At 44.1% G+C, this 25,305-nt stretch overlaps 2 protein-coding genes and 1 long non-coding RNA gene across 3 annotated transcripts in view; 1 reads left to right on the top strand and 2 right to left on the bottom strand.

Moving 5' to 3' along the window:
- Window positions 1-17,366, top strand: part of LOC137274687 (chromosome-associated kinesin KIF4A-like) — a 37,883-nt gene extending 20,517 nt beyond the window's left edge. The window contains exons 13-28 of the mRNA XM_067808028.1: window positions 115-165; window positions 1,066-1,254; window positions 1,533-1,636; window positions 2,907-3,051; window positions 4,509-4,619; window positions 4,867-5,067; window positions 6,238-6,381; window positions 7,565-7,668; window positions 8,255-8,304; window positions 10,355-10,434; window positions 10,678-10,848; window positions 11,203-11,292; window positions 11,474-11,551; window positions 12,468-12,581; window positions 13,346-13,525; window positions 14,238-17,366. Coding sequence (XP_067664129.1) covers window positions 115-165; window positions 1,066-1,254; window positions 1,533-1,636; window positions 2,907-3,051; window positions 4,509-4,619; window positions 4,867-5,067; window positions 6,238-6,381; window positions 7,565-7,668; window positions 8,255-8,304; window positions 10,355-10,434; window positions 10,678-10,848; window positions 11,203-11,292; window positions 11,474-11,551; window positions 12,468-12,581; window positions 13,346-13,525; window positions 14,238-14,564 — 2,139 coding nt within the window. The 3' untranslated portion in view covers window positions 14,565-17,366. The remainder of the gene's footprint in view (window positions 1-114; window positions 166-1,065; window positions 1,255-1,532; window positions 1,637-2,906; window positions 3,052-4,508; window positions 4,620-4,866; window positions 5,068-6,237; window positions 6,382-7,564; window positions 7,669-8,254; window positions 8,305-10,354; window positions 10,435-10,677; window positions 10,849-11,202; window positions 11,293-11,473; window positions 11,552-12,467; window positions 12,582-13,345; window positions 13,526-14,237) is intronic.
- Window positions 58-18,160, bottom strand: LOC137274688 (uncharacterized). Its single transcript, XR_010956191.1, has 2 exons — window positions 18,004-18,160; window positions 58-823 (listed from the first exon to the last, which is right to left on the bottom strand). It is a non-coding gene; the product is annotated as an uncharacterized lncRNA (long non-coding RNA).
- Window positions 18,161-21,974: 3,814 nt separating this feature from the next.
- Window positions 21,975-25,305, bottom strand: part of LOC137274686 (protein Red-like) — a 37,314-nt gene continuing 33,983 nt past the window's right edge. The window contains exons 13-17 of the mRNA XM_067808027.1: window positions 24,792-24,860; window positions 24,504-24,535; window positions 24,145-24,228; window positions 23,513-23,668; window positions 21,975-22,743 (exon numbers count right to left, since the gene is read on the bottom strand). Coding sequence (XP_067664128.1) covers window positions 22,575-22,743; window positions 23,513-23,668; window positions 24,145-24,228; window positions 24,504-24,535; window positions 24,792-24,860 — 510 coding nt within the window. The 3' untranslated portion in view covers window positions 21,975-22,574. The remainder of the gene's footprint in view (window positions 22,744-23,512; window positions 23,669-24,144; window positions 24,229-24,503; window positions 24,536-24,791; window positions 24,861-25,305) is intronic.

Below are 25,305 nucleotides of genomic sequence, written 5' to 3'. Positions count from 1 at the left end.
CTCGTTTAAAGGCTGGGATGCTTTAACATGTGGCATGAACTGAGTACAAAGGCACAGTTTTGCTGTATGGTTTTATTTTTATATTACACATATTTCTGTTTTTCCGTGTTTCAGTCAGAGGAGGAACGAAGTGATGACTTGATTGATGAACCCCTTGAGCCCGAGGTAGGTGTCTGTTTGTCTTCCAGCTGGGTGTGACAATGGGGCCATTTAGTTCCTCTTGCAGATGTTACAGCTGATGGTACACCTCTTCTCACTGGACATCCTCGATATCACCAGGGCATATCTTGAAAGAATCTCCACTATACCTTGGATGCATCTATGGCTCGGTCCGATTTTATTATCTGCCTTGGGAGGCTTTTTCTCCAATCAGGTGTCAACACTGGGAGGTTGAGCATACCACTCACAACTCACTTTCGCTTTTTAAATTATCTAACAGATTAAACTTGGCAACACAAATCATGCAGAGGAGCTCTGAAAGAAATAGGCGTTCTTGCATATATATTTTAAAGTTTTCGGACCTGACGATTTGTTTCCCCAAAATGTGAGTCACACTGTGAACAAACCTTCACAGCTGCAACTGCTATCTTTGTTGACACTGGCAAGCTTGTTCATAAAGGTGGCTTAGCTGATTTTCTGCTTTGAAAATGAGGAGCCATCAAAGGGAGGTGATGAAATTATTGGGCCGTAGATGCATCTAGGGTATATTAGAGATTTATCAGAACGTATATCCTGGAGATGTCACTGATGCTCACTGGATATTCCACTCCCACTTGAAATATTCTATTGTGTGCTGCTTCAGTGGGAACTAGTACTCATATGCCTGAAAATAGCAAGTGACAATACTTAGAAGTTTGACAAACATTTGTGGGTTGGTCTTCACACGTATATTTGATCTACTGTATGGATTTGTACAAACTAATTGTTATGAATGCTGCCACCATCCCTTTATGATATATTTTCTAAGGCTATCAATTATGGAAGGATCTGTTTGCTCAGTAAGACTGCAGCTATTTCCTCATTGTATGTTTGTGTTGACATTGTCACATCTTTTATCACTGGCAGGATGATGACGGAGCTCCTCTGCCATCGACGCCAGACAGCCGTGCCATCTCCACACAACATGTGCTGAAGCAAGCTCAGATGAACAGGGAGCTTCAGGAGCTGAACCGTCTCCTGGCCAAAAAGGAGGAGCTGGCCTCACAGATGACCGACAATGATGGCAAGATGGAGACCATGAAGAAACACTATGAGGTCAGTTGAAGAGGTCCCAGAGGTAAATGGACACCATGGTGTTCAGTGAAAGTTGGGTCTAATGTCAGTGGAACACCATGATGTTTCAGTGTAGGGTCGTGCCTGGATGTCAGAACACTGTGGTGTTCAGTGATAAAGACATGTGTATGTCTGTCCTATAATGATGTATTCTAGACACGTCTCTGTCTGTCCTATGTGCTCTAGACATGTGTCCATTGGTCTGCCCTATAACAATGTACTCTAAACCTGCATCTACATCTGTCTGCTCTGTGATCCAGCTCTCAATGAAGGAACTGGAGACAGAAATTTCAGACCTGCAGAAAGAGAAGGAGAGTCTCTCCCATGCCCTTATGGATGCCAAGATGAACTCAGCAGCCAACAAGTAAGTCCTGTAGCTTGGAGGGTAAAGTCAGTGCTACTACAGGTACGATATATGATGATGCTCTGTATTCAGTCAGATGTATGTTGCTGTAAGTACAGATGGTCTGAACAGCTGTATTTACTGTTGAAGGTACAGATGGTCTGAACAGCTGTATCTGCTGTTGTATGTGCCGATGGTATGTACAGCTGACTGTCTGTGCTGCTGTATGTGCTGATGATATGTTCAGCTGTGTGTCTGAAATGTAAGTGCCTATGTGGAAGTGTTCTGTAAGTTCAGGTCTGTACAGCTGTGTGTCTGTAAGGATAAGTGCTCTGTAAGTGCTGGAGGCCTGTACTGCTCTGTATCGGTACATGCTGGAGGCATGTACAGCTGTGCATCTGTAAGTGCTGGAGGCCTGTACAGCTGTGTCTCTATAACTGGAGATGCTGTGTAAGTGCTGGAGGCCTGTACAGCTGTGTGTCTGTAAGTGCTAGAGTCCTTTATAACTGTGTGTCTTAAGTGGAAGTGTTATGTAAGTGCTGGAGGCCTGTACATCTGTGTGTAAGTGCTGGAGGCCTGTACATCTGTGTGTCTGTACGTGGAAGTGTTCTGTTAGTGCTGGAGGCCTGTACATCTGTGTGTCTGTACGTGGAAGTGTTCTGTTAGTGCTGGAGGCCTGTACATCTGTGTGTCTGTACGTGGAAGTGTTCTGTTAGTGCTGGAGGCCTGTACATCTGTGTGTCTGTACGTGGAAGTGTTCTGTTAGTGCTGGAGGCCTGTACATCTGTGTGTCTGTACGTGGAAGTGTTCTGTTAGTGCTGGAGGCCTGTACGTGGAAGTGTTCTGTTAGTGCTGGAGGCCTGTACGTGGAAGTGTTCTGTTAGTGCTGGAGGCCTGTACGTGGAAGTGTTCTGTTAGTGCTGGAGGCCTGTACGTGGAAGTGTTCTGTTAGTGCTGGAGGCCTGTACATCTGTGTGTCTGTACGTGGAAGTGTTCTGTTAGTGCTGGAGGCCTGTACGTGGAAGTGTTCTGTTAGTGCTGGAGGCCTGTACGTGGAAGTGTTCTGTTAGTGCTGGAGGCCTGTACGTGGAAGTGTTCTGTTAGTGCTGGAGGCCTGTACATCTGTGTGTCTGTACGTGGAAGTGTTCTGTTAGTGCTGGAGACCTGTACGTGGAAGTGTTCTGTTAGTGCTGGAGGCCTGTACATCTGTGTGTCTGTACGTGGAAGTGTTCTGTTAGTGCTGGAGGCCTGTACGTGGAAGTGTTCTGTTAGTGCTGCATTCTATGTCCAGGATCAGCGAGCAGCGTCGGAGGCGAATGCAGGAGTTGGAGACACAGATAGCGAAGTTGAAGAAAAAGATGGTGGAGCAGAGTAAGATGGTGAAGTTGAAGGAGCAGTCAGACAAGCAGGTTCTTAAGCTCAACACAGACATCCAGGTACAATATGTGCTTTATCATTGTTTATGCTGATTGCCAAATTGAAACTAGAAAGTTAATTGCAAATAAAAAAACAGAAATGGAATGAACAAACAGCAAAGAAATGAGATGTAATGGATGTAATATGATACAAAGGCAGTTATTGTAGTGATGAATAGAAGGATGGTAACAATAATCCCACCAGAGTATTCAAATTATGGACTAATCACACAAAATGCTGGTCATCTAGTGGGTTCACATGTAATGTGAGATGTGAAGCATAAAGAGTCTTGAAAGTTCCACACTAAGGCAGATGATTGTTGCTCTTTCCAGACTGATCTCTCTAAATCTAGTGTAAGTCTAAATATAGCACAAGTCGGAGTATAGTACACTACTGGCCTTCATTGAATGCTTGTAATACACTTGGATCATTGTATAGTTTACAATAGATCACTTTCCTGGTGTATTGAACTAATTTGTCCTCCTAGGAACTCTCTTAAGTGCCTGTGTCTAATAGTGTGTCTGCAGTCTGTCTGTGTTGGTGTCTGTCTTCTGAAGTCTCCCTGTGTTTGACAACATGCCGGTGTTGATCTGACAACTGACATGACTGTTGGTGTATCTGTACTGAAGTCTCCCTATGTCTAATGACGTGTCTCTGTTGGTGACTGTCTTCTGAAGTCACTCTGTGTGTCTAGTGATGCGTCTGTGTTGGTGTCTAAACTGTTTTAGAGGCATTTTAGAAGAACACAAGACATCAACAAACAAAGCAGACAAAAAATCAGCCATTTCGTAACACATTACCAAATTTCCTGACCAATTGGGACACTATCAAAACACTCTCCAGAGTACAAGCAGAGAAAATTGGCCGAAGCAATTCACATACGCAGATACAGCCCTTCTATAAACAGGGATCAGGGTATATTTCTACCTAACCAATTCGACACTTTAATCAAGAAATATTAATCTCTGGCTTCTGTCACTATTCTCTATTAATTGGTCTCCTCAACACTGTAATCCCCCACCCCAACCCCTGGCTTCACACTAATTACTGGTTATGTCAACAACTCAAGTTACATCCTTTGATGTTTTGTGTTATCTCATCTCCTCAGTTATGTTGTTGTTATTGTTAATCTCCTCAGCAATATCTCATGTACCTGTATATAAACTGTTACACCTTGTCCTCCCATATGCTTGAAAACGGTATAAGAATCCATACCGAAACGTCGATATTGTGAAAATAAAGAAGTTGATCATCCATAAAATTTGTTCCGTCACCTGTGTTGGTGTCTGTCTCCTGAAGACTCTCTGTTTAATGACGCATGTCTGTTTTGTTGTCTGTCTCCTGAAGTCTCTCTGTCTAATGACGTGTCTGTGTTGGTGTCTTTCCCCTATAATCTCTGTTTAATCACGCGTGTCTGTGTTGGTGTCTGCCTCCTGAAGTCTCTCTGTCTAATGACGCGTGTCTGTTGTGTCTGCAGGCCATGAAGCAACAGCGAGTTAAACTTATGAAGCAGATCAAGGAGGATGCTGAATCATTCCGGAAGTGGAAGCAGCAGAAAGATAAGGAGGTCCTGCAGCTGCAGCAAAAGGTAGGTCACACTGGTCACATCGGTCAATAGTATCTGGGTCATTTGGGTCACATGATGGGTTGTAGGAATCCGGATCAGGATGTAGAGTACTCAGTGTCACATGCATCTTGGTCAAAATTCAGTGTGTCTATTTATCTAAGTGCATGGGCTTAGATTGACAATGACTTGTACTTACTCTGCAAAAGATTGTTTCAGAAAAGGTTGTTGGTACTTCTGGTATGTAATCAAATGACCTGTCTGTCACCAGGACCGCAGGCGACAGTGTGAGATCCAGAAGATGCAGAAGAACCATGAGAAACAACAGACTGTCCTACGACGGAAGGCGGAGGAGGCAGCTGCAGCCAACAGGAGGCTGAAGGATGCCCTGGCACGACAGAAGACAGTGATGGAGGAGAGGAGTAAACAGCTGAACAAGTGTGATGGCAGCAGCATTGGCAACAGAGTCAGGGTTAGTGGCTTGATGTGGCGATTAGGAGTCAGTAGGTTGGTATGGTGATGGGGGCTTTCGGTAGGTGGGTGTGGTGATTAGGAGAGGGGAGAGTAGGTGGGTGTGGTGATAGGGGCTTTCGGTAGGTGGGTGTGGTGATTAGGAGAGGGGAGAGTAGGTGGGTGTGGTGATGGGGGCTTTCGGTAGGTGGGTGTGGTGATTAGGAGAGGGGAGAGTAGGTGGGTGTGTTAATAGAGTGGCTGGGTATGGTCATCAAGGGACGGATTGGTAAGTGGTTATTTTGATAAAGGGAGAGGTCAGTGCCTGGGTGTAGTGATTAGGGAAGGGTCAGTATGTGGGTGTGGTGATAGAAGAAAACCACATAAAGGGGATGTGGCCAAAGCAAGCCCTCTCATTGGTTGGCGCTTGCTATTGTCTGCCAATTGTGTCAAGATCGTTTAGTTGAGGGTCAAAATCAGCTTTCAATCAACTTGTAGAAATTACAAGAACTGATAGGTGTCATGAGTGTTGATCGAAAGGCCAGTTGCTCATGACTATGTTTAGATAAAGTTTTAATTGGTTGCATGAGATGGTAGCGTAGCGATCGGCAAAGCAGCCAGGTAGGGTACACTGAATTGTCCAGCCTTGCCTAGATGTATTGTACTTTGAAGTGTTTCAAGTCGGGGTAGGGGGGAGCGCATCTCAAAATTTTTATAGTTTTTAAAAAATATGTAATCCTCGTAATAGCTTGAGTACCTGTGTCAGTAGGTGAGTGTGGTGATAAAGGAAGGGGTCAGTAAGTGGGTGTGGTTGTTAAGGGAAAGGTGATAAAGGGAGGGGTCATTAGATGGATGTGATGATGAAGGGAAAGGTCTGTATGTGGATGTTGTTACTAAAGGGGTCAGTGGCTGGGTGTGGCCGTCAAGGGAGGGGTCTTTGTAAGTGATTATAGTGATAAAAGGAGCAGTCTGTTTTTTATGTGATTCTTTGTCTTCGGTATTTATTGCGGAGACTAATTGAGATGTTGTGCAGACAACAGCTGTTTTAAAGGGGCCATCTATTTTTTAATATGTTGTATTCAAAGTGATTTACAGTGGTGTAGCACTGTTCCTTGTTGATGTGACAGATTCTTGTGTACATGTAAAACCCTCATGGTCCATCGGGTATGTATGATGAAGTTGTGTGTCACAGGCTTGGCTCAGCCAGGAGCTGGACGTGCAGGTCAGCATCCGAGAGGCCAAGTATCACCTGGACAGTCTGCTGGCTGGCCGCAAGACACTCGCTGCACAGCTGGCCGACCTCAAGGCCAAGCTGGATGATACACCCCCAAAGAAAGTGAGTATGTTGCTAAATTAACATTTAGACTCAAAAGACTACCAATATACAAACCACAAGTGTTTATCTATAAAGAATGAAGCCATTAATTATGTGTTTTAAGACGGAAATTAAAATGAGCTCTATCCATCCATGTGTCCTTCCATGCTTATTGATCTTTTCTGGAGCAGAACTTCAAAACCATTCACTATTTCTTATCCAAACTTAGCACATGGATATGTCTGGTGGTGTACAGGTGCAATTCTGAATAAAATGTTTTAGCGTTTTCATGGCAGTATGTTTGACTTTGAGTGAATTTATTAGTAGTGCTCTTTTCTGGAGCAGAATTATAGAATCATTCACTGTTTCCTGTTAGATAAGTCTGGTGGGGTACTGGTGCCCAACAACTTTGGCTTCGACTGAATTTTGTGGTAGTGCTCCTTTCTGAATAGAGCTTGTTTTTAGTGGCATGGTATAGTGGAGTAGATCTGTAGTGAATAGAGCTTGTTTTTAGTGGCATGGTATAGTGAAGTAGATCTGTAGTGAATAGAGCTTGTTTTTAGTGGCATGGTATAGTGGAGTAGATCTGTAGTGAATAGAGCTTGTTTTTAGTGGCATGGTATGGTGGAGATATTTGTGTGTGTCACAATAGGCAAGTGGACCATCTCTGCAAAGTATGTCACTTTCATTTTAGAAACATAGGATCAATCTGTCATCTTCTTACAGCTGAAACCACAGCCACTCTGGCTAGATCGCTCATACTTTCTCGTCTGGATTACTGTAACAGCTTACTCGTGGGAATATCAGGAGATCAGGTGAACAGACTGCAGAGGATACAGAATAGGGCTGCCCGTATCATAACCAGGACTAAGTTCCGTTCTCACATCTCCCCAGCTCTAAAGTCACTGCACTGGCTCAGGATCCTTCTCAATCCTTCTCACATGCAGCTGCCTCATTATGGAACTCTCTTCCATTTAACCTCAAGAGTGCACCTACGCTATCTGTGTTTAAATCTGGACTAAAAATGCATCTCTTCCAACGCTGCCACTAACTGTATCCACTGTCCGCCCTGTGCATATGCATAGATGTCATATGGGCTTTGAGCATGTCCCTCAGTGATGTGGAATTATAAATACCCTTGTTATTGTTATTATTATTATTATTACTGAGAGAGTTTTACTGACACCTACATGTTTGATTGCAGAAAATGGCCTGGGTCAACTCAGAAGGGTCCACTGAGGATGTGAGCTTTGAACAAGACAATGTCATTTCACAGATAACGGCTCTGGAAACAGAAATTGAGTTGAGGTATTTATCTTTGTGACACTGCAGCAGAATTGCCCATATGTGCCCCAGGAGAGAATCAAGGCCTCCATTAATTCAGAAATCAGAAACTTTTCATGTCTGAAGTGATAGTTTTAGAAAATACTATGCTGACACCTGAGCTTGACTATCAGATTGTTGACTGTATCATTTGGTATCAGACTGTTCAGTGTCTAAGAAGTGTTGGATTGTTAAGTGTTTAAATGAGTATTGGACTGTTGAGTGTTTTTCCAAAAGGTCTCAGACTTGGGACTTGGTGTAACTGTAACACTGTGACACCCTTAGTTATCAAATAGTTATGAATGTTTATGAAACACAAAGTTCCAAAATACCCAAATCATTGACCGTTAGCCTAAGACCACACTCGAGTTCTGCATCATCTGTCTCACCACAGTAAACTTGTATGACAAACTGGTTTTGGTGTATTTGCAACTGCCCTAAGTTGTCATGGGATCTTTATGCAGAGAAGTCTTGTATTGGGGTTTAAAATGGTGTTGTTATAAGATTGGACAAACAAAAGATAATCTTAGCACACTGATAGTGTCATCTCACTATTGAGACCTGTTTTCAGGAACATCCAGATTTCAGATCTACAACAAAAGATTGTTGATGCAGATCAAGGTAGGTTGTTTCTTGGATTTATAGTTATATATGTATATATATATATATATATATATATATATATATGGAAATATACGGATATAGTGTCCTGTATATAGTAGCAGGGGTCCTCTACAAAGTCATCCTGGAGCTATAGCATTGTAATTCTGTCTAAAAGAATGAAAGCTACAAAAAAATCGTGGAGCTCTACTTGGTGGAATAGTGTCATTGTACTCTCATATCCTTTTGTGATCTAAAACAGTAGTTGGTAACATATTTCATAGAATAGATATGCTTGTGTAACTTAAAGTATACTGTCAGTCAGCAAGATGCTTTAATGGCCAACTCATGCATAAATCACAGAATGAACTGAAATTCTCACTAGTATTTATTAGTGTTTGACAGTTATCTGTTACAGTAAGGCAGCTGTGTCTGTACAGTGTTGTGTTACAGTAAGGCAGCTGTGTCTGTACAGTGTGTTGTGTTACAGTAAGGTAGCTGTGTCTGTACTGTGTGTTGTGTTACAGTAAGGCAGCTGTGTCTACAGTGTGTTGTGTTACAGTAAGGTAGCTGTGTCTGTACTGTGTGTTGTGTTACAGTAAGGTAGCTGTCTGTACTGTGTGCTATGTTACAGTAAGGTAGCTGTGTCTGTATAATGTGTTGTGTTACAGTAGGGCAGCTGTGTCTGTACTGTGTGTTGTGTTACAGTAGGGCAGCTGTGTCTACAGTGTGTTGTGTTACAGTAAGGCAGCTGTGTCTGTACTGTGTGTTGTGTTACCATAAGGTATCTGTCTGTACTGTGTGTTGAGTTACAGTAAGGCAGCTGTGTCTGTACTGTGTTGTGTTACAGTAGGGCAGCTGTGTCTATACTATGTGTTGTGTTACAGTAAGGTAGCTGTCTGTACTGTGTGTTGTGTTACAGTAGGGTAGCTGTGTCTGTACTGTGTTGTCTTACAGTAGGGCAGCTGTGTCTGTACTGTGTGTTATGTTACAGTAGGGTAGCTGTCTGTACTGTGTGTTGTGTTACAGTGGGGTAGCTGTCTGTGCTGTGTTACAGTAGGGTAGCTGTGTCTGTACTGTGTGTTGTGTTACAGTAAGGCAGCTGTGTCTGTACTGTGTGTTGCGTTACCATAAGGTATCCGTCTGTACTGTGTGTTGAGTTACAGTAAGGCAGCTGTGTCTGTACTGTGTTGTGTTACAGTAAGGTAGCTGTCTGTATAGTGTTTTGTGTTATAGTTGGGTAGCTGTGTCTGTATAGTGTGTTGTTACAGTAGGGCAGCTGTGTCTGTACTGTGTTGTGTTACAGTAAGTCAGCTGTGTCTGTACTGTGTGTTGTCTTACAGTAAGGTAGCTGTGTCTGTACATTGTGTTGTGTTACAGTAAGGCAGCTGTGTCTGTATAGTGTTGTGCTTCTGTGAGGCTGCTGTCTGTACAGTGTGTTGTGTTGCAGTCATTCACCTGTGTCTGCATAGTGTGTTGTGCTACAGTAAGTCAGCTGTTTCTCTACAGTGTGTTGTGCTACAGAAACACCACTGTACTGTGTGTTGTGTTACAGTAATACAGCTGTGTCTGTATAGTATGTTATGTTACAGTAAGGCTGCTGTATGGTGTGTTATGTTACAGTAAGGCTGCTGTATGGTGTGTTATGTTACAGTAAGGCAGCAGTTGTAGTGTGTGTTGTGTTACAGTAAGGCAGCAGTTGTAGTGTGTGGTGTGTTACAGTAAGGCAGCTGTCTGTACAATGTGGTGTGTTACAGTAAGGTAGCTGTACAGTGTGTTGTGTGTGTGCAGTGTGTTTCTCTACAGTGTGTTGGCTACAGTAAGGCTTCTGTACTGTGTCTTGTGTTAGAGAGCTATGTCTGTTGTGTTACAGTAAGGCAGCTGTCTGTAAGGTGGTGTGTTGCAGTAAGGCTTCTGTTTCTCTACAGTGTGTTGTGCTACAGTAAGGCAGCTGTACAGTGTGTTGTGTTACAGTAAGGTCACTGCACTGTGTTGTGTTAAAGTAAGGCAGCTGTTTCTCTACAGTATGTTGTGCTACAGTAAGATAACTGTATTGTGTGTTGTGTTGTAGACAGCAAGGGGAAGTCAGCATGGGAGTCCCTGCACACTATGATGGAGGCCAAGTGTGGACTTAAGTGGCTGCTGGAACAGGTGACATCTACACTTCATTTGGCTAGTTCTCACACACCATTGTATTTACTGAAACACTTTCAATATGTAGTCAGATATCTTCACAATGACAGGGTTTTGAGTTGTGCTGCTCTGCTGTTACAGGAACTCTCTGTATTTGAGGATCATGTTTTGTGAACTGGTGTGTGTCGTCTCAGACCTTTGTAACATTGATATTTGGTTACAGTGAATGGTCATTTTTGGTTGATGATGTTTCCCTTCTAGGCCGTGTCAGCAAAGGCTGACATCTCCATCACCAAGACTGAGCTTAAGGAGGCTCAAGCAACAAACGAGGACTCAAGTCAAGCAGCCCAGCACATGGAAGACCAGATCACCAAGCTGAAAAACCAGTTCGAGTCAAAGATAACTGTTCTGCAGAGGGAGCATGAGTCCAAGGTGGGTGGATAAGTACAGGGGGAGCATAAGACAGGAGGATAAGTACAGGGGAGCACTGGGTGGAGGGATAAGTACAGGGGAGGATAAGGTGGGTGGATAAGTACAGGGGAGGATAAGGTGGGTGGATAAGTACAGGGGAGCCTGAGATGGGTGGATATGTACAGGGGGGAGCAATGGATGGAGTTATTAGTACGGGGGAGCATAAGGTAGGTGGATACGTACAAGGGAGCTCAAGGTGGGTGGATAAGTACAGTGTTCTTAGTTTGACTTGGTTGATCCGTTCGATGGAGCATGGATATCAGCACAGAGCCTAATGTCTCCATGTTGTTCAGTACTGGTGTTTTTGTGTTACAGGTGCTGTTCCTGCTGAAGAAACTCAACTCAGTGTCCAGTGATGCCAACATGTCTGCTGATCAGGATACAAGAGAGAGACTAGAATTCCAGGTAACAGGTCACCTATTTGCTCCTTTGAAGAGTGCATGTTCTTTCCTGTGCAGAGAGCCATTTGTCAGTCAGTTCAGTGACATGCTGTTCAAAGTGGCAAACGAATTCCTCTAGCCAACAATTTGCATGTGTTACCAATGTTTTCATACACACCTTCAGTAAGAGTGTTCTGATGTTCTAGGAAAAGACAATCGAGTCACTCAGCGAGCTCAGCGACAGGCTACAACAAGTTACTGAAGAAAATGAAGGACTTAAGAAGGTAGTGCATTCTCGCGTGAAGTATTTCACGATCCTGGTGTATCGTGTCATGAAGTATTTCTAGCTGTACTGTCATGACCCTGGTATATCATGTCAAGTATTTCTAGCTGTACTGTCACGACCGCGGTATATCGTGCCATGAAGTATTTCTAGCTGTACTGTCATGACCCCGGTATATTGTGCCACGAAGTATTTCTAGCTGTACTGTCATGACCCCAGTATATTGTGCCATGAAGTATTTCTAACTGTACTGTCATGACCCCGGTATATTGTGCCATTAAGTATTTCTAGCTGTACTGTCATGACCCTAGTATATCGTGTCGTGAAGTATTTCTAGCTGTACTGTCATGACCCTAGTATATCGTGTCATGAAGTATTTCTAGCTGTACTGTCACGACCCACTTTTCTTCCACATCCTAGAGGCGGAATACTGAATATACCTCTTCAGTAAACAAACCCATCTCAGTAGTGGTCAATATGGTATCTTGTGTATGATCGCTGCTTAGTCCTGCTGTTTCAGTTATCTGATAGAGACTGAATCCCTGGGTTTCGAAAGTAAGGCGGAATCGCTGGGTAAAGACTAGGCACAGAATTATCTATAGATTGCCATTGTGGCATCTCCAATAGTAATGAATCGATGGTAGAAACAAAAAAAACATTGATACATTGATAGTATGCGACTCTCGATGGTTTCGTAATTGACTTTGCTGATAATTGTGCAGTGCTATGTACAGGATGTTTGGGTGCAGACTTGCAGCTTCATTTAGTTTGTATTAACTGTTTACAAACAATGGGGGCTGAATCACAGGGTTAAAGTACTGGATGTAGGTAGGTAGCCAGAGTATAGCAGTCAAGAAAACCTCATGTTTCTGAATTCTCACAGTTTACAGCATGTATTATTGTTTCCTTGTCTGCAGCAACTGACCCGAGCCATGTACCAGGGAAAACACATGGCACTCATGCCCAGCATATCGGAACCTGGGTCCTCCCCCTTCCTCACCCCAGTCCTCAAACCCAAGACCAGGCAGAAGGTGAGTGACTGCATTCCAGATCAGGCAGTTGGTGCACATCTTACCGCAGGAACAAAATGGGGATATTTCCCACCACTGATGATATTTATACAGTTGAAACAGAATTGTCAGTCAAGAGTAGCCTCGTATCATTCAAGATTTTCACATTTAAGAGTCTAGATAAATCTACCTCCTAATGTGTCTCCTTTAAAGCATCTCATCAACATTGTCTCAACAAGGGTGTCTCAATGAGACTCATATTAAGTCCCACATGCTCTAGCTCATGTAAACCATGTCATGGTGTTGCCTCTAAAGCATCACACCTGGTAAGTCATATCTGGGGTTGTCTCATGTAAACCATGTCATGGTGTTGCCTCTAAAGCATCACACCTTCTAAGTCATATCTGGGGTTGTCTCATGTAAACCATGTAATGGTGTTGCCTCTAAAGCATCACACCTGGTAAGTCATATCTGGGGTTGTCTCATGTAAACCATGTAATGGTGTTGCCTCTAAAGCATCACACCTTGTAAGTCATATCTGGGGATGTCTCATGTAAACAATGTAATGGTGTTGCCTCTAAAGCATCACACCTGGTAAGTCATATCTGGGGATGTCTCATGTAAACCATGTAATGGTTGGCTTACGTAAAACACAAGGGTGATAACCATCTGATCGGGTGTGTCTCAAGTAAAGCTTCTCACCAGATGTCTCATAGAGCCTCTCATGTTGTGTCTTATGTAAAGAACATCGAGCATTGTCTTACCAAGGATGTCTAATGTTTCAGAAAAAGTCAACAGCGGCTGCAGAGAACCAGGGGCCTCTCACATATGATGAGTTCATGGATGAATGGGATGATGACCCTGAACAGGAGTCGGACACAAGTGACGAGGACTGGTCCAGAACACCCCTGTACAAGGCCAAGACCAAGAAAACTAAACAAACCAAACAGCCAAAAGGAAAGAAGGTACAATTTTCAAGATATATACCTTTGGGGATCTCATCACGTTTGACTTTGATTTGAAGAAATGCTGGCAAAGAACTAAAAGCTTTCATTCATTCACATATAATTAAATTTGTATTGGACCTGAGGAATGTCGGGTAATACCTTTACACGGCGAGGGAAGTCCCTTGCATTGGCGTACCCTAATGAGCTTTGGACAAACATTGATGTGATAAATTGTGGTTAACATAAACAAACAACTCAAAAATTTTCGTGAACGTTAATAACGTAACGCCTCGACCAGAGCTTGTGCACTTTGGAACATCAGTTCATGGCATCGCAATCGCAATCCTACATGGATTCATACAGTTTGCACATTGGTTTTTAGTTTCATACCTCAATGCAATGAAAGAAATACACAGTCAATCCTTAAATGTAGAGAGTAGGTATTTGTGTAGACCAGTTGTTAAAGTTTCACTCACTCCATCACAGCCCTAGAAACGACAGTTCCCATCAAAAGTGTCTTAAGTAGACTGGGTGGGAAGGTTTGGCTGATTACATGTCATTGTGACCTCTTGACTGTAGGACACTGTTCATCCATGATGTTGTTCATGATATCAAGCACCTGTTTTCTGGCTCAGCCTATGCAGGGCACTGTGATATAAAAAGTCACTGACAGTAATGTGTAATATGAAACATCTTAAACATGCTGTCATGCCTTATCTTCTGTTGCCAGGCAACTTCCCAATCGTCACTGAACAGCACCTTCAGTTTTGATGACGACAAGTCCAAGGACAGTGAAGACACGCCTGTGGATGTCCCACAACTGAAGACAGGCAAGTCCCGCAGGATCTTCCAGGCTATAGAGTCCAGTGACAACACCGCACGCAGTTCAGATGAATTTGAGAAGCCGAAGATCAGAGCATCCCTTGTGAAGAAGCGAGGTAGTGAGCCTAGTGACACTAATGATTCTATCAACTCCACCATGCTAGGCGGTGGACTGAAGAAGAAGCGGAAGCTTCACAACGCCAATAGATCCAGTCTGTTTACGCCGCTGGCATGAACTGCAGTCAAGACTGCCACAAACATGCTGTTTCCGTGACAGTAACACAAAGACCACCAGAACACCTCCAGAGAGAACAGATACACAGAATCAATCACTCTTTAACACTTCTTCATTGACTGCCAAGAACCTGTAGGTTGTGTCGACGTGTAATGACGAATACTCTGTATTTAAACAGTGAGCCTCGTCAGTCGTGAAAACTGCATTATCATGTTGTCCTACAGACCTGAACCTACTCACTGGGTTATATAGTCCTGGACTGGATGAAGCAGATTCACGTTCAGCTGGAACATCTGAATAAATGATCTGGCTAGATGAATTGATTATGCTGAATGACAGACATACACCATGTTAGAAAAAGAGTAAAATGGTAAAAGAGTGGACAGGGTTTCTGTAGATGGGGTGTGTGTAGAACATGTGAAAAGGTAACTGAAGGTCTGCTTTCACCTCTCATAGATTGTCTTGCACTGTTGAAAACACTATGTGAGAAACATGTAGCATTTTGCTTGATTTGAGAGCCTTTTCACTGCATAAACATTGCAGTGTGAATGTCAAATCTGAACTGGTTGTGGTGTCTTTCAATATGACTTATCGTAATTTATGACTCAAGATTTACACTCACATTGTACATATGTCAATCAGATCATCTTGTGTCTGTGATTTATGAGGAATGGCTTGATCTTCACATCAAGTAAATGTAAATATGTACAGGAATTGAGGGTAAAAAAACCGAACATTCACAGTCACAAGACATTGGTGGCTTAATGGTGTAAGGCTATGGACAGTTGCTTCCATTATTTGTTTCACAATCCACTTTTGATGGGTGAAATCCTAGAAATGTCCACTTCATACCCTCCTTGATCTGTGGTGTGAAACACCTTCTCCAGCCAGTCACCCTGGACTCACCTCTCATATACAGCTAACAAACAGAAATATCACTGCTCCAATAATATCACCCCACCCACGACTCTGGTCACTGTCCACCATCATAATGTATTGTTCCTAAACATACTTACGGTGGTTGTTCCCAGGTGCTGCTTTTCATATACATCATAACTACATTAGTCACCGCAGGTAAAACTGCAGTGCATGTCATCCTGAATATTTCAGGGATGTTGTACATTCCAAAGTCTGAATGGTGAAACTTGTGGAATGGAAGTCCTGCTTAATTAATGTACTAAGCAGTGTCTGTATCTTAGCTCTAACACATACACTAATTGCCAAAACAACAGGAACATACAGCCAGGCTGCTGGCTTTACAACTGGCATCACATCATTTTGGTTTCCTTCATACTTCTAACATTATACATGTTTTGTATATCCTCCTCGACTGTTGATAAACATGGTTTAGTGTTTCACAGTATAACAGGATGTACATAACCTGTCACAAACAAGAGTGATATACTGGCTACTGCACCATTTTGTTCTGTTATTTCAGTCTTTCTTCTGTCTTATTTCACAGTCTGTGTGTCCCACGTGATATAGATGTAAATATTGATTGTACAGAAAACCAGCAATAAAACTGATGCTTCCAGAAGACCACATATTTTGTAATATTGAGAACCAAGCCAGGAATGTTATGGTGCAGTATTGGTGAAACAGCAGCTGGTTGATCACATCACACCACACCACATTCAAACCAAAACCCTTCCATCCCCAAACAAGCTTTTTCACTGTCCCCAAGATCTGGTTAGCTTCATTCAGCAAGCAGTCTTTCCTACATGCAGCCCCATGTCTGTGGGGACATTGTACCAACTCTCCTGACCTAACCACTGGGCCGATTTCGATCAAACGTTCAGGGATGATAGCCAGTATGCTGAAAGGTATACAATGAACAAAAAATCCCGACTTCCGGTAAGGGCAGATAACCCAAAAATGTGATTTTCTTCCACCCTGAATATCTCAAAAACTGTTAGAGATAAATTAACCAAATTTTCACCCAATGTAGACAACATCATTCGCAAGTTTTGCCTCCTCCTGAACAGTGAACAGTACCCTAGTGTTTGATATGTTGATCGAAAGTGCACACCCCGGGCTACTTATATTCATTAAAGACATATTGATATCTTGAATAGCTTCGGAGTTATCGCCCTCGAAAGTTGGTCAATTTTCTAAAAACGCAGTTTTTAAGGTTTTTAAACATGTCATTAAAACATAATGAATTTGATGTTTGAAGGTATCAAACGGTAGATGATTAACTGGAGAACATTTTTGTTTCATATTATGGTCATGTAAAAGTCACTAATTATGCCACAAAGACTTAGAAGGGGGGATTTGGGCATTTTTCTTGGATAACTCGGATAACATTGCCCACTTCCTGGGTTTCTAATGGCCAAGGAAACAGTCGAGTCTTTAACAGGTCGTAACTCTGTTGTCCTTAGGTCTAGTCAAAATATTTAGCATTTTGGAAATGTCAGAATCTAATCTTTCCAGTAGTTTGTATATTGTTTTACGCCGCATTCAGCAGTATTCCTGCGTTACACTGGCTTACCAGTGAATGTTCACAGAAATACACGAGGGTTAAGGAAATAGTCGATTCTGTTACAGTGACTGAGTGCAGTTTTACGCTGCAGTCTAGTGATCAACAGCATGAGCATCAATCTGCCCAGTTGCCTCTGTTCTTAGGTCTACAATAAAAACAATTAGTTTTCTGGAAATGTCAGGCTCTAATCTTTCCAGAAGTTTGTGTATGTGACTGTGCCATAATGTTTCTTTTTCTGGAGTTTGTGAATTTGGGTTCATGTCAGCAGTTTTAACTCAGTACCAAATTAATGTATAAAATGCTGCAATGGACAGTCCAGCTGGCACCAAAAGAAACTGTTCAAGTGGAGATAGCCACCATGGGTGTATGGAGGAAGTCTGAAGACCGTCAGTATTGCCTTTGAGGCAATCCTAGTTATTCTTCTTCTTCTTCTTCTTCTTCTTCTTATTATTATTATTTATTAAAAACTTAGACAAACCTGTAGAGGTTTCCAATTCTTTGAAGAGAATCGTCCTTGGGGTACATATATGCATTTTCTGCTGCCGGAAAATGTCACGTGACAGTTGTATCAATGTTTTAATAAAATATTGTACGATAAACAAAAAGTCTTTTTTGTTCATTATACGGCCCCTAACCATGTGGAGTCACCCCTCTGCTGCGCATGCGCAGGCAACCAGGTAAGCATCCAAGCCCGTATCATCATTCCTTCTGCTGATATATAAATCTGGGAACAGAATTGCGGGGAGGTGGGTGGCCCTACCCCAAGGACGATTCTCTTCAAAGAATTGAAAACCTCTACAGGTTTGTCTTATTCTTTTTCATAGAGATCGTCCTTGGGGTACATATGCATAACATATGCATAATAAGACCGGAGGCTAGGGAGGAGGGAATTCTGGTACAGTATGGAATTATTAGCGATCGTAATTACCAAAATTAACACATGCAACAAAGACTCACCTGTGTCAAACTCCTGATGAGCTTCCGCGAGAGGCATTATGGGAGAGAACCAACAGGGAGCAACCGCACCAAGTCTGACTCAGAGCTAAGCATGATAAGCGAGCACTGTAAAAAGTGTCAAAGTCGCCCTGCCCACATAGTGAATCATATAGAGAGCACCGAAAGGGGAAAAACCCAATTAAGACTGACAACAAATCTAGTCAGATCGCAGTCACAGGTTGACATGTCAACAGTGGAGACAGGCATTAATACACAGTAGGTCAGCAGCATCGACTGCCAAGTAACCAAGACTCACTCGGTCAGGGTGGCAGGACACTGTCCACTGGAGAGAACCGACCGGCCAAACCTCAAGCTGATGGGTACCCGTACGGATACCTTGTGTTCGTTTGATATAGACCTTGGGGTCTTACGGACATCCAACGGGTGAGTGCTCGTAGCAGAGGTCCCCGATGTAGAAGGCTGGGTGAGAGTGGGAAGATTACACGATGCCATTTAGAAAGTGGTCAAATGCAACATATGTCATATTTGGGATTTCACTTTCTTAGTAAAGTACAAATTCTAGTACTTTTTTCGGTTGAGTCCCATCCGGGATTCGAACCCGCACCCTCAAAGTCAGGCACCTAATCCCCAGCACACAAAGTCAGCCACCTAGCCCGCTCAGCCACCGCGACTTCCACAAAAATGAAAGTCGGACAACTGGTAGTCTAGACTGCGTACTTTGTGTACCCCTCTGATGAGTGTAAATTGGCACGGCTCCCACGGCCGAAAGCTATGATTACACGATGCCATTTAGAAAGTGGTCAAATGCAACATATGTCATATTTGGGATTTCACTTTCTTAGTAAAGTACAAATTCTAGTACTTTTTTCGGTTGAGTCCCATCCGGGATTCGAACCCGCACCCTCAGAGTCAGGCACCTAATCCCCAGCACACAAAGTCAGCCGCCTAGCCCGCTCAGCCACCGTGACTTCCACAAAAATGAAAGTCGGACAACTGGTAGTCTAGACTGCGTACTTTGTGTACCCCTCTGATGAGTGTAAATTGGCACGGCTCCCACGGCCGAAAGCTATGATTACACGATGCCATTTAGAAAGTGGTCAAATGCAACATATGTCATATTTGGGATTTCACTTTCTTAGTAAAGTACAAATTCTAGTACTTTTTTCGGTTGAGTCCCATCCGGGATTCGAACCCGCACCCTCAGAGTCAGGCACCTAATCCCCAGCACACAAAGTCAGCCGCCTAGCCCGCTCAGCCACCGTGACTTCCACAAAAATGAAAGTCGGACAACTGGTAGTCTAGACTGCGTACTTTGTGTACCCCTCTGATGAGTGTAAATTGGCACGGCTCCCACGGCCGAAAGCTATGATTACACGATGCCATTTAGAAAGTGGTTAAATGCAACATATGTCATATTGGGAACGAGGAAGTACGTGGAGTAAAACCCCGCCTGTTCCTCGCCCTGGGTTACACGCTCTATCGCTGACTTGTCCAGCAAAGCCTGAACCTCGTCACGCAGAATACCCGCCTTGGTCGGACAGGCCGGCACCGGAGTGCGCCTTATGCTGACAAAGTCTGGCGGGCCTCGCTTCCACAGCAGTAGATGGACAACACGAATGGTGGACAGCACCCAAGTATTTCGTGTTGCCCCGCTCGGGTAGGAAGAGAGAGAGGCTACCCCCCACTGGGATATGAGGCAGGGTGTGACAGGGAGGGAGTTAGCAGGGAGTCGGGGCAGACCCCCCGCGCCTGCGAAAAGGCTGCTGTGAGCCGGACACAGAGGTCCGCTCCTTCCCCTTGCCCTTGGCGGCGCGGCTCCTCTTCCTACTCCTGCCCAGCGGCCGACAACGTCGCCCCCAGCCGAAACGGAAGGGCCAGCAAGGAAACGTCCCCAGGCTGTGTGGACCACCACCCGCACCTCCCGTAAACCTCCTCGTAGGTCCGGTAACCTGCCGCAGAGGGGCTCCCGACTGGGCAAACGGTGGAACTAACTGCCCCTGTTTGGCAGCCGGAGTTGCACCCGAGGAAGCCGGGCCTCCCCAGAGGGTGACCAAAGTATACACACACTCGTCCACCACCGGCACAAGGAATAGAGAGAGTCGCCTCCCAGCTGGTAACGGCGGACAAGCTCCGGCAGATCGAAGCGCAACCTCGTACCAGCGAAGAGGGGATCCATCACATCCTGCACAAGCGACGGGAGTATGCCTAGGAGCAAACGCCTCACCCGGCAGGCGGAACTGAGACGAGTCCGGACGGCTAGTCGGGAATGCGGCCTGGGGAATTATCTGTGCTATTCTCTGATGCACTTCCCGCGAGGAAAAACGAAAAGCACCCTCAGCCTCCTCAACCTCCCCGACATCCATCGCCTCAACATCCGAGCCCGAAGCCGAGGCCGAGTCCCCCCGAAAGGAGGACCCACGCCCCGACCCGGTGGACGCGCGAGCGAGACAGGGGAGAGAAGCCGTCCGAACCCCGGTCCTGAGACGCCGGAGGAAACTCGGACAGTACCGAGTTCTCCGCTCTCATGGGGAGGGGTGATGCAGGGACCGGAACCCCAGGAATCCTCAACGGACCCTGCGCCAAGACCGAGATAGGGACTGGGAGGGAACCCTCCCTCTCTGGGGGCGAGGCGTCCGGACCCGAAGCCAAAGGCAACGGGTCAACAGCCACCTCGAGGCTAACGGAGCGAGACAAGCTCGGCGATCCGCCCCTGGGACCCTCCGTCCCCCGCCCAGAGTGCGTGAGGAACTCCTGCCGGACTCATGAACGAGGGACTTCACCGAGTCCATATGCTGTTGGAACAACTGTGTGATTAATGCCATATCAAACCCGGAGGAAGGGGAAGAAACCTTAGTTTTACCCTTAGATTTCAGCTTATCATGCTCAGCCCGTTTACACTTGGACGGGGTAAGCTCCGACGGCTCCCCTTCCACAATTCCTTGAAGAAAAAGAAATCAGCCGCCCTCCGTTTACGTGCCCGGGGGGGTAAACCTAAGCACAGTTCACAAGCGTCAGGGTCATGTCCCGCCACTTCTAGGCAACGAAGGCACTTAGAATGCTTGTCTTGAGGGGGTATATTCGACCCGCAAGACGCACACACCGTAAACGCCTGTAAGCCAAGAATGCAAGACATAAACTAACGGCAAACACAACAGCATATCTACGTTAAACGTAATGTTCACAGAAAAAACATTGAAAAGTATGTGAACGCCCGCAACATGAACTAGTAGGTACAAGATGCAATAGTCCAACCTGCGGGGACACAGGCTTCCCGCCACGGGAAAGCAACATGTGGGTAACCCACAGGAAAGCCGCCATAAAACAACTCTAGTCACAGACAAACAAAGTAACTCGAATGTTTAAAACGTTCTGTTGTCTTTGTAACGAACGAATAAACCATACATACAGTAGAGGAAGACTCCTGAGACATCCTCACATATGTAAGGTAAACTTTGAGAACTTTGTAGAATTTCCATCTTACGTCCGTACACCACGGTGACAGCAGAAGGAATGATGATACGGGCTTGGATGCTTACCTGGTTGCCTGCGCATGCGCGGCAGAGGGTTGACTCCACGTGGTGAGGGGCCGTATAATGAACAAAAAAGACTTTTTGTTTATTGTACAATATTTTATTAAAACATTGATACAACTGTCACGTGACATTTTCCGGCAGCAGAAAATGCATATATGTACCCCAAGGACGATCTCTATGAAAAAGAATTAGAGGTGTGGAAGCAACTCCACCACAAAGGTAATGCCCCACCTTTCAGACCTTCAACATCTCCGCATCACATTAGCAGTCAGAAACACTCCTTAGTCTGGCCCTACCACTACTGCATGAACTAGAAACACTACTTATACATTATCATGTAAACGATCAAAAGCCACATAGATGCATGTTCGCAAGCAACAAACTGACAAGCTACAAATGCAACGTCATTCAATGTATATGGTACACAATCTACAAGACTTGTATTCTTAAAGTTTTATTCAAGGCATAGCAGCTGGTGACATGTATAAGTGTACACAATTTAATGTTAAACCTGCAGCACTGTGTGAGGAGGCTGATCTACTCCCCATGGTGGTAGCAGGGAATGTGTCGCCAGCATGGAACTATCACCACTGTCAGTGGACAAAGTCAGTGAGATACCCACCACCTGCTTGGTAGCATGAATGGATCTCACTGACAATTTCATTCAGTCTCCCTTTTGTCAGGTAAAAGCATGATTCATTGGTAAATGTGACAAAGGAATTCTGAATTCTGTTGACATTTGCCATTACATGTTTGTCATCAGGCTGTTCTAAATACATCTTGGGACTGCAGCCAGCCTGTCCACAATAGCTGTGACTTCCCTTAACCGGATAATGACAAGATTTCCAATGTTTTCTCAGAGAACACACAAACCATGTTGACTGCAACGAGGTTCAGTTGCTTCCACAAGTAGAGATCTGTATGTCTTGAAGTGTTCCTATGACAACAGCCAAGCTATGTCACATGTAAGAATGCAGCTGGATGAGTTTACATATTACAACCCTGCTGACATCACTGTACTCAACAACTCATGTGACTTCAGTACTTGATGCGTTTCTCCCCGTCCCCTGGCTCCGCCACTTTCCTCTTCTGGATGATACGGTTTATTTGCTGTAGTTCACGGTCTAGCTTGGCTTTCTCATCCTTTGGACCAGTCCTCCGAGTTCTGCGACCATCAGCCATTTTAACACCATACTGGAAGGCGGCTCTGAAAGCACAATAAAGTCCTCACTTTAATATGAGTACCAGTACATGATCAGTAACTCAGTCATGTGTCATGTTCTGACAGGACTTGGCAGGGAATATCTTGTCCAGTGTCGAGGAACACCTGTCTAAAGCTGGTGAGGTGAGGTGAAATGGGGCTTAACATTGTATTTAAGATTATTTCGCTCATATGAAGATGTGCATGCATCTGTATGTGTGGCTGCTTGTACTAGCCCAGACTAAAGCTGAAATACCAATGCACAGTTAAGCATGAATACCCCACTCAGACATATTATACTGACTCTGAGCCAACCAATCCTAGATGGTCTTTTGGTAGGATGTGTCGAGGAAGTAAACCCGCCACCTTCCACTCTCCGGGCAGACTACAAAAAGGAGCCAGTTCTTGTCTATTGTTATTATTTTGTACAACCATTCCCTGGCCTGGAGTATGTCATCACACAGAATGGTGTCGGATAATGTACACTTTCTGAGGTTGATTAAATAAATCTCGAACTTGAGGAGTTAACCTAGACACCCAGCCTGACAACTTTGTAACGTGGTAAGTCTAGATTTATCCTGCTGCTAGCAGGAATATCACAGCAGGGGACACCTATGTGGCAAATCTAACCCAGGTTTTTGGTGAGATGAGCAAATTGTTGCCTGGCAGACATTATTGGGTGTCTAACTCATTCTGAACAAGACTCCCTAAGGTGGAACTTGAGTCATGACTAAAACATTTAAGTTAATAATGTTAAACTTTGAAAGACACATACTTGGGCAGGGCTTCCTTGTTGGACATGTAATCGCTGTATTCCTCCTGGGTGTCAAAGTCCCAGCGGCCGATTGGGCCTTTCTTGTTGCCCTGGTCCATCTTGGTGTAGTCAACCTCGTCATCCGACTCATCAATTGCATCAAATGCTTCCACCATCCTAAAACAAGAATATGGGTACTCAATATTCACATGCAATGTGCTTTACAATTGTGAGTGAAGAACATGGCAGCACATCCACATGGCTACCAACACCCCAACTCTATCATAGATCACCATGTGGATGGCAAATCATGGACACTGTTACTGTAGTCTGCCTACTCATGTACGGCACACAGACACTAACTGTATCACTAAAACTAGGTAAGCAATCACAACTTTCTATGTGTTATGAAAATAATGCCAGCTGTTTCACCTGTGGACGTAAATGGGTTTTGGGTGTTTCACTAACTAAGCTAACCTGAAGTAAACAACTGTCCACACAAACATGTGACATGTGATAAATTTTTCCTTTGGTACATGATTTACATCAATCTACTGATTGGGGGTTGTGGAGGACAGATAGACTGTCCAATAGGGCGTCTGTTGTACTTGTGACCACACAAAGTGTTCCTACACACCAGCTGCATTACTCACCCTGGGTAACACTCGGCGTAGCTGTCTATTTCCATCTTAGACTGCAGCTTCTTCAGACGGTCCTTCTCCGCTTTCTCACTGGCCCTGTAGCAAGAAGAACTGCATTGCATTACCTACTATGACAGTGTAACTATCTTCGGCAAGTTTGTGAAGCACCAATTCACATTTGTATGAATGATATCTCAAAACATTTCATCGCCTGATGTCTCCTATCGACATCCAGAAACCCTGTTTCTACATGATAAAACAATCTCTCTCAGAGCTTGTCTATCTGTCTCAACTCCCACCACTTGACGAAGTCGTCACTTCTCTCATTGTGTATGTTGACAGAATGGAACCTTGTTTCTCCAACAACTTACTTCTGCTTCTCATCTTCCATGTCGGCATAACTCTGAAACAAGGAAGGAAATTAGTATCAACATGGCTGGATCTGTATTGAGATACAAATTCATCCAATCAATTTCATGATAATCAACAAATATAATCCCTGATTTTCTCAACATACACTTACACAATGTGCCACAACGCTGTCTCGACACATGCTCTCGAAACACCCTGTACTGTGACACAACATGACAAAAACAGAGAAGGTAAGCTCATGTTCCACATCTTTCAACATTACAGGAAGGCATCAACACAACACTCACCTTAAACCTGTCATTGATGGTTTTAACAAGTTCCTTGGCAGACTCAGTTGGCTTGTCTCGGAAATCCTCCTGTTGCAAACAATGTGCATGAAACAACAACCATTTCCATCAGTAGCATAACCTGACCAGAAACTGTCCTCAGCAGAACATCTAGATACACAAACCTCCAGATTGATGTGAACATAGAAATGTCGCATTTACATGAAGAATACATAATGTGAAAACAACAGTCTGGAAGGTTAGGCGTCACTGGACAACGGACTGTCAAATGCTTGAAAGGCATCTTAAGCTTGGATGAACATGAATACATGTGACAGTTTATGGACAACCATGCCTCTTCATTTTGATACAATGTTCCAAAGTTAATTCTCAAATGTATTAACAATAAAAAGAAGTTATATAACAATAAATGTTTCATGTTAGACTGTAAGTTTACCGAGGTTACCACAGCTAAGTCTACCATCTTCCTTCCATCACCATCACTCATGAAGATCCACAACCAACACTGGCAATG

This window comes from Haliotis asinina, chromosome 2, assembly GCF_037392515.1.
Source record: "Haliotis asinina isolate JCU_RB_2024 chromosome 2, JCU_Hal_asi_v2, whole genome shotgun sequence".
Taxonomy (NCBI): Eukaryota; Metazoa; Mollusca; class Gastropoda; order Lepetellida; family Haliotidae; genus Haliotis; species Haliotis asinina.
This window is presented reverse-complemented; position numbering and strand designations above follow the sequence as displayed.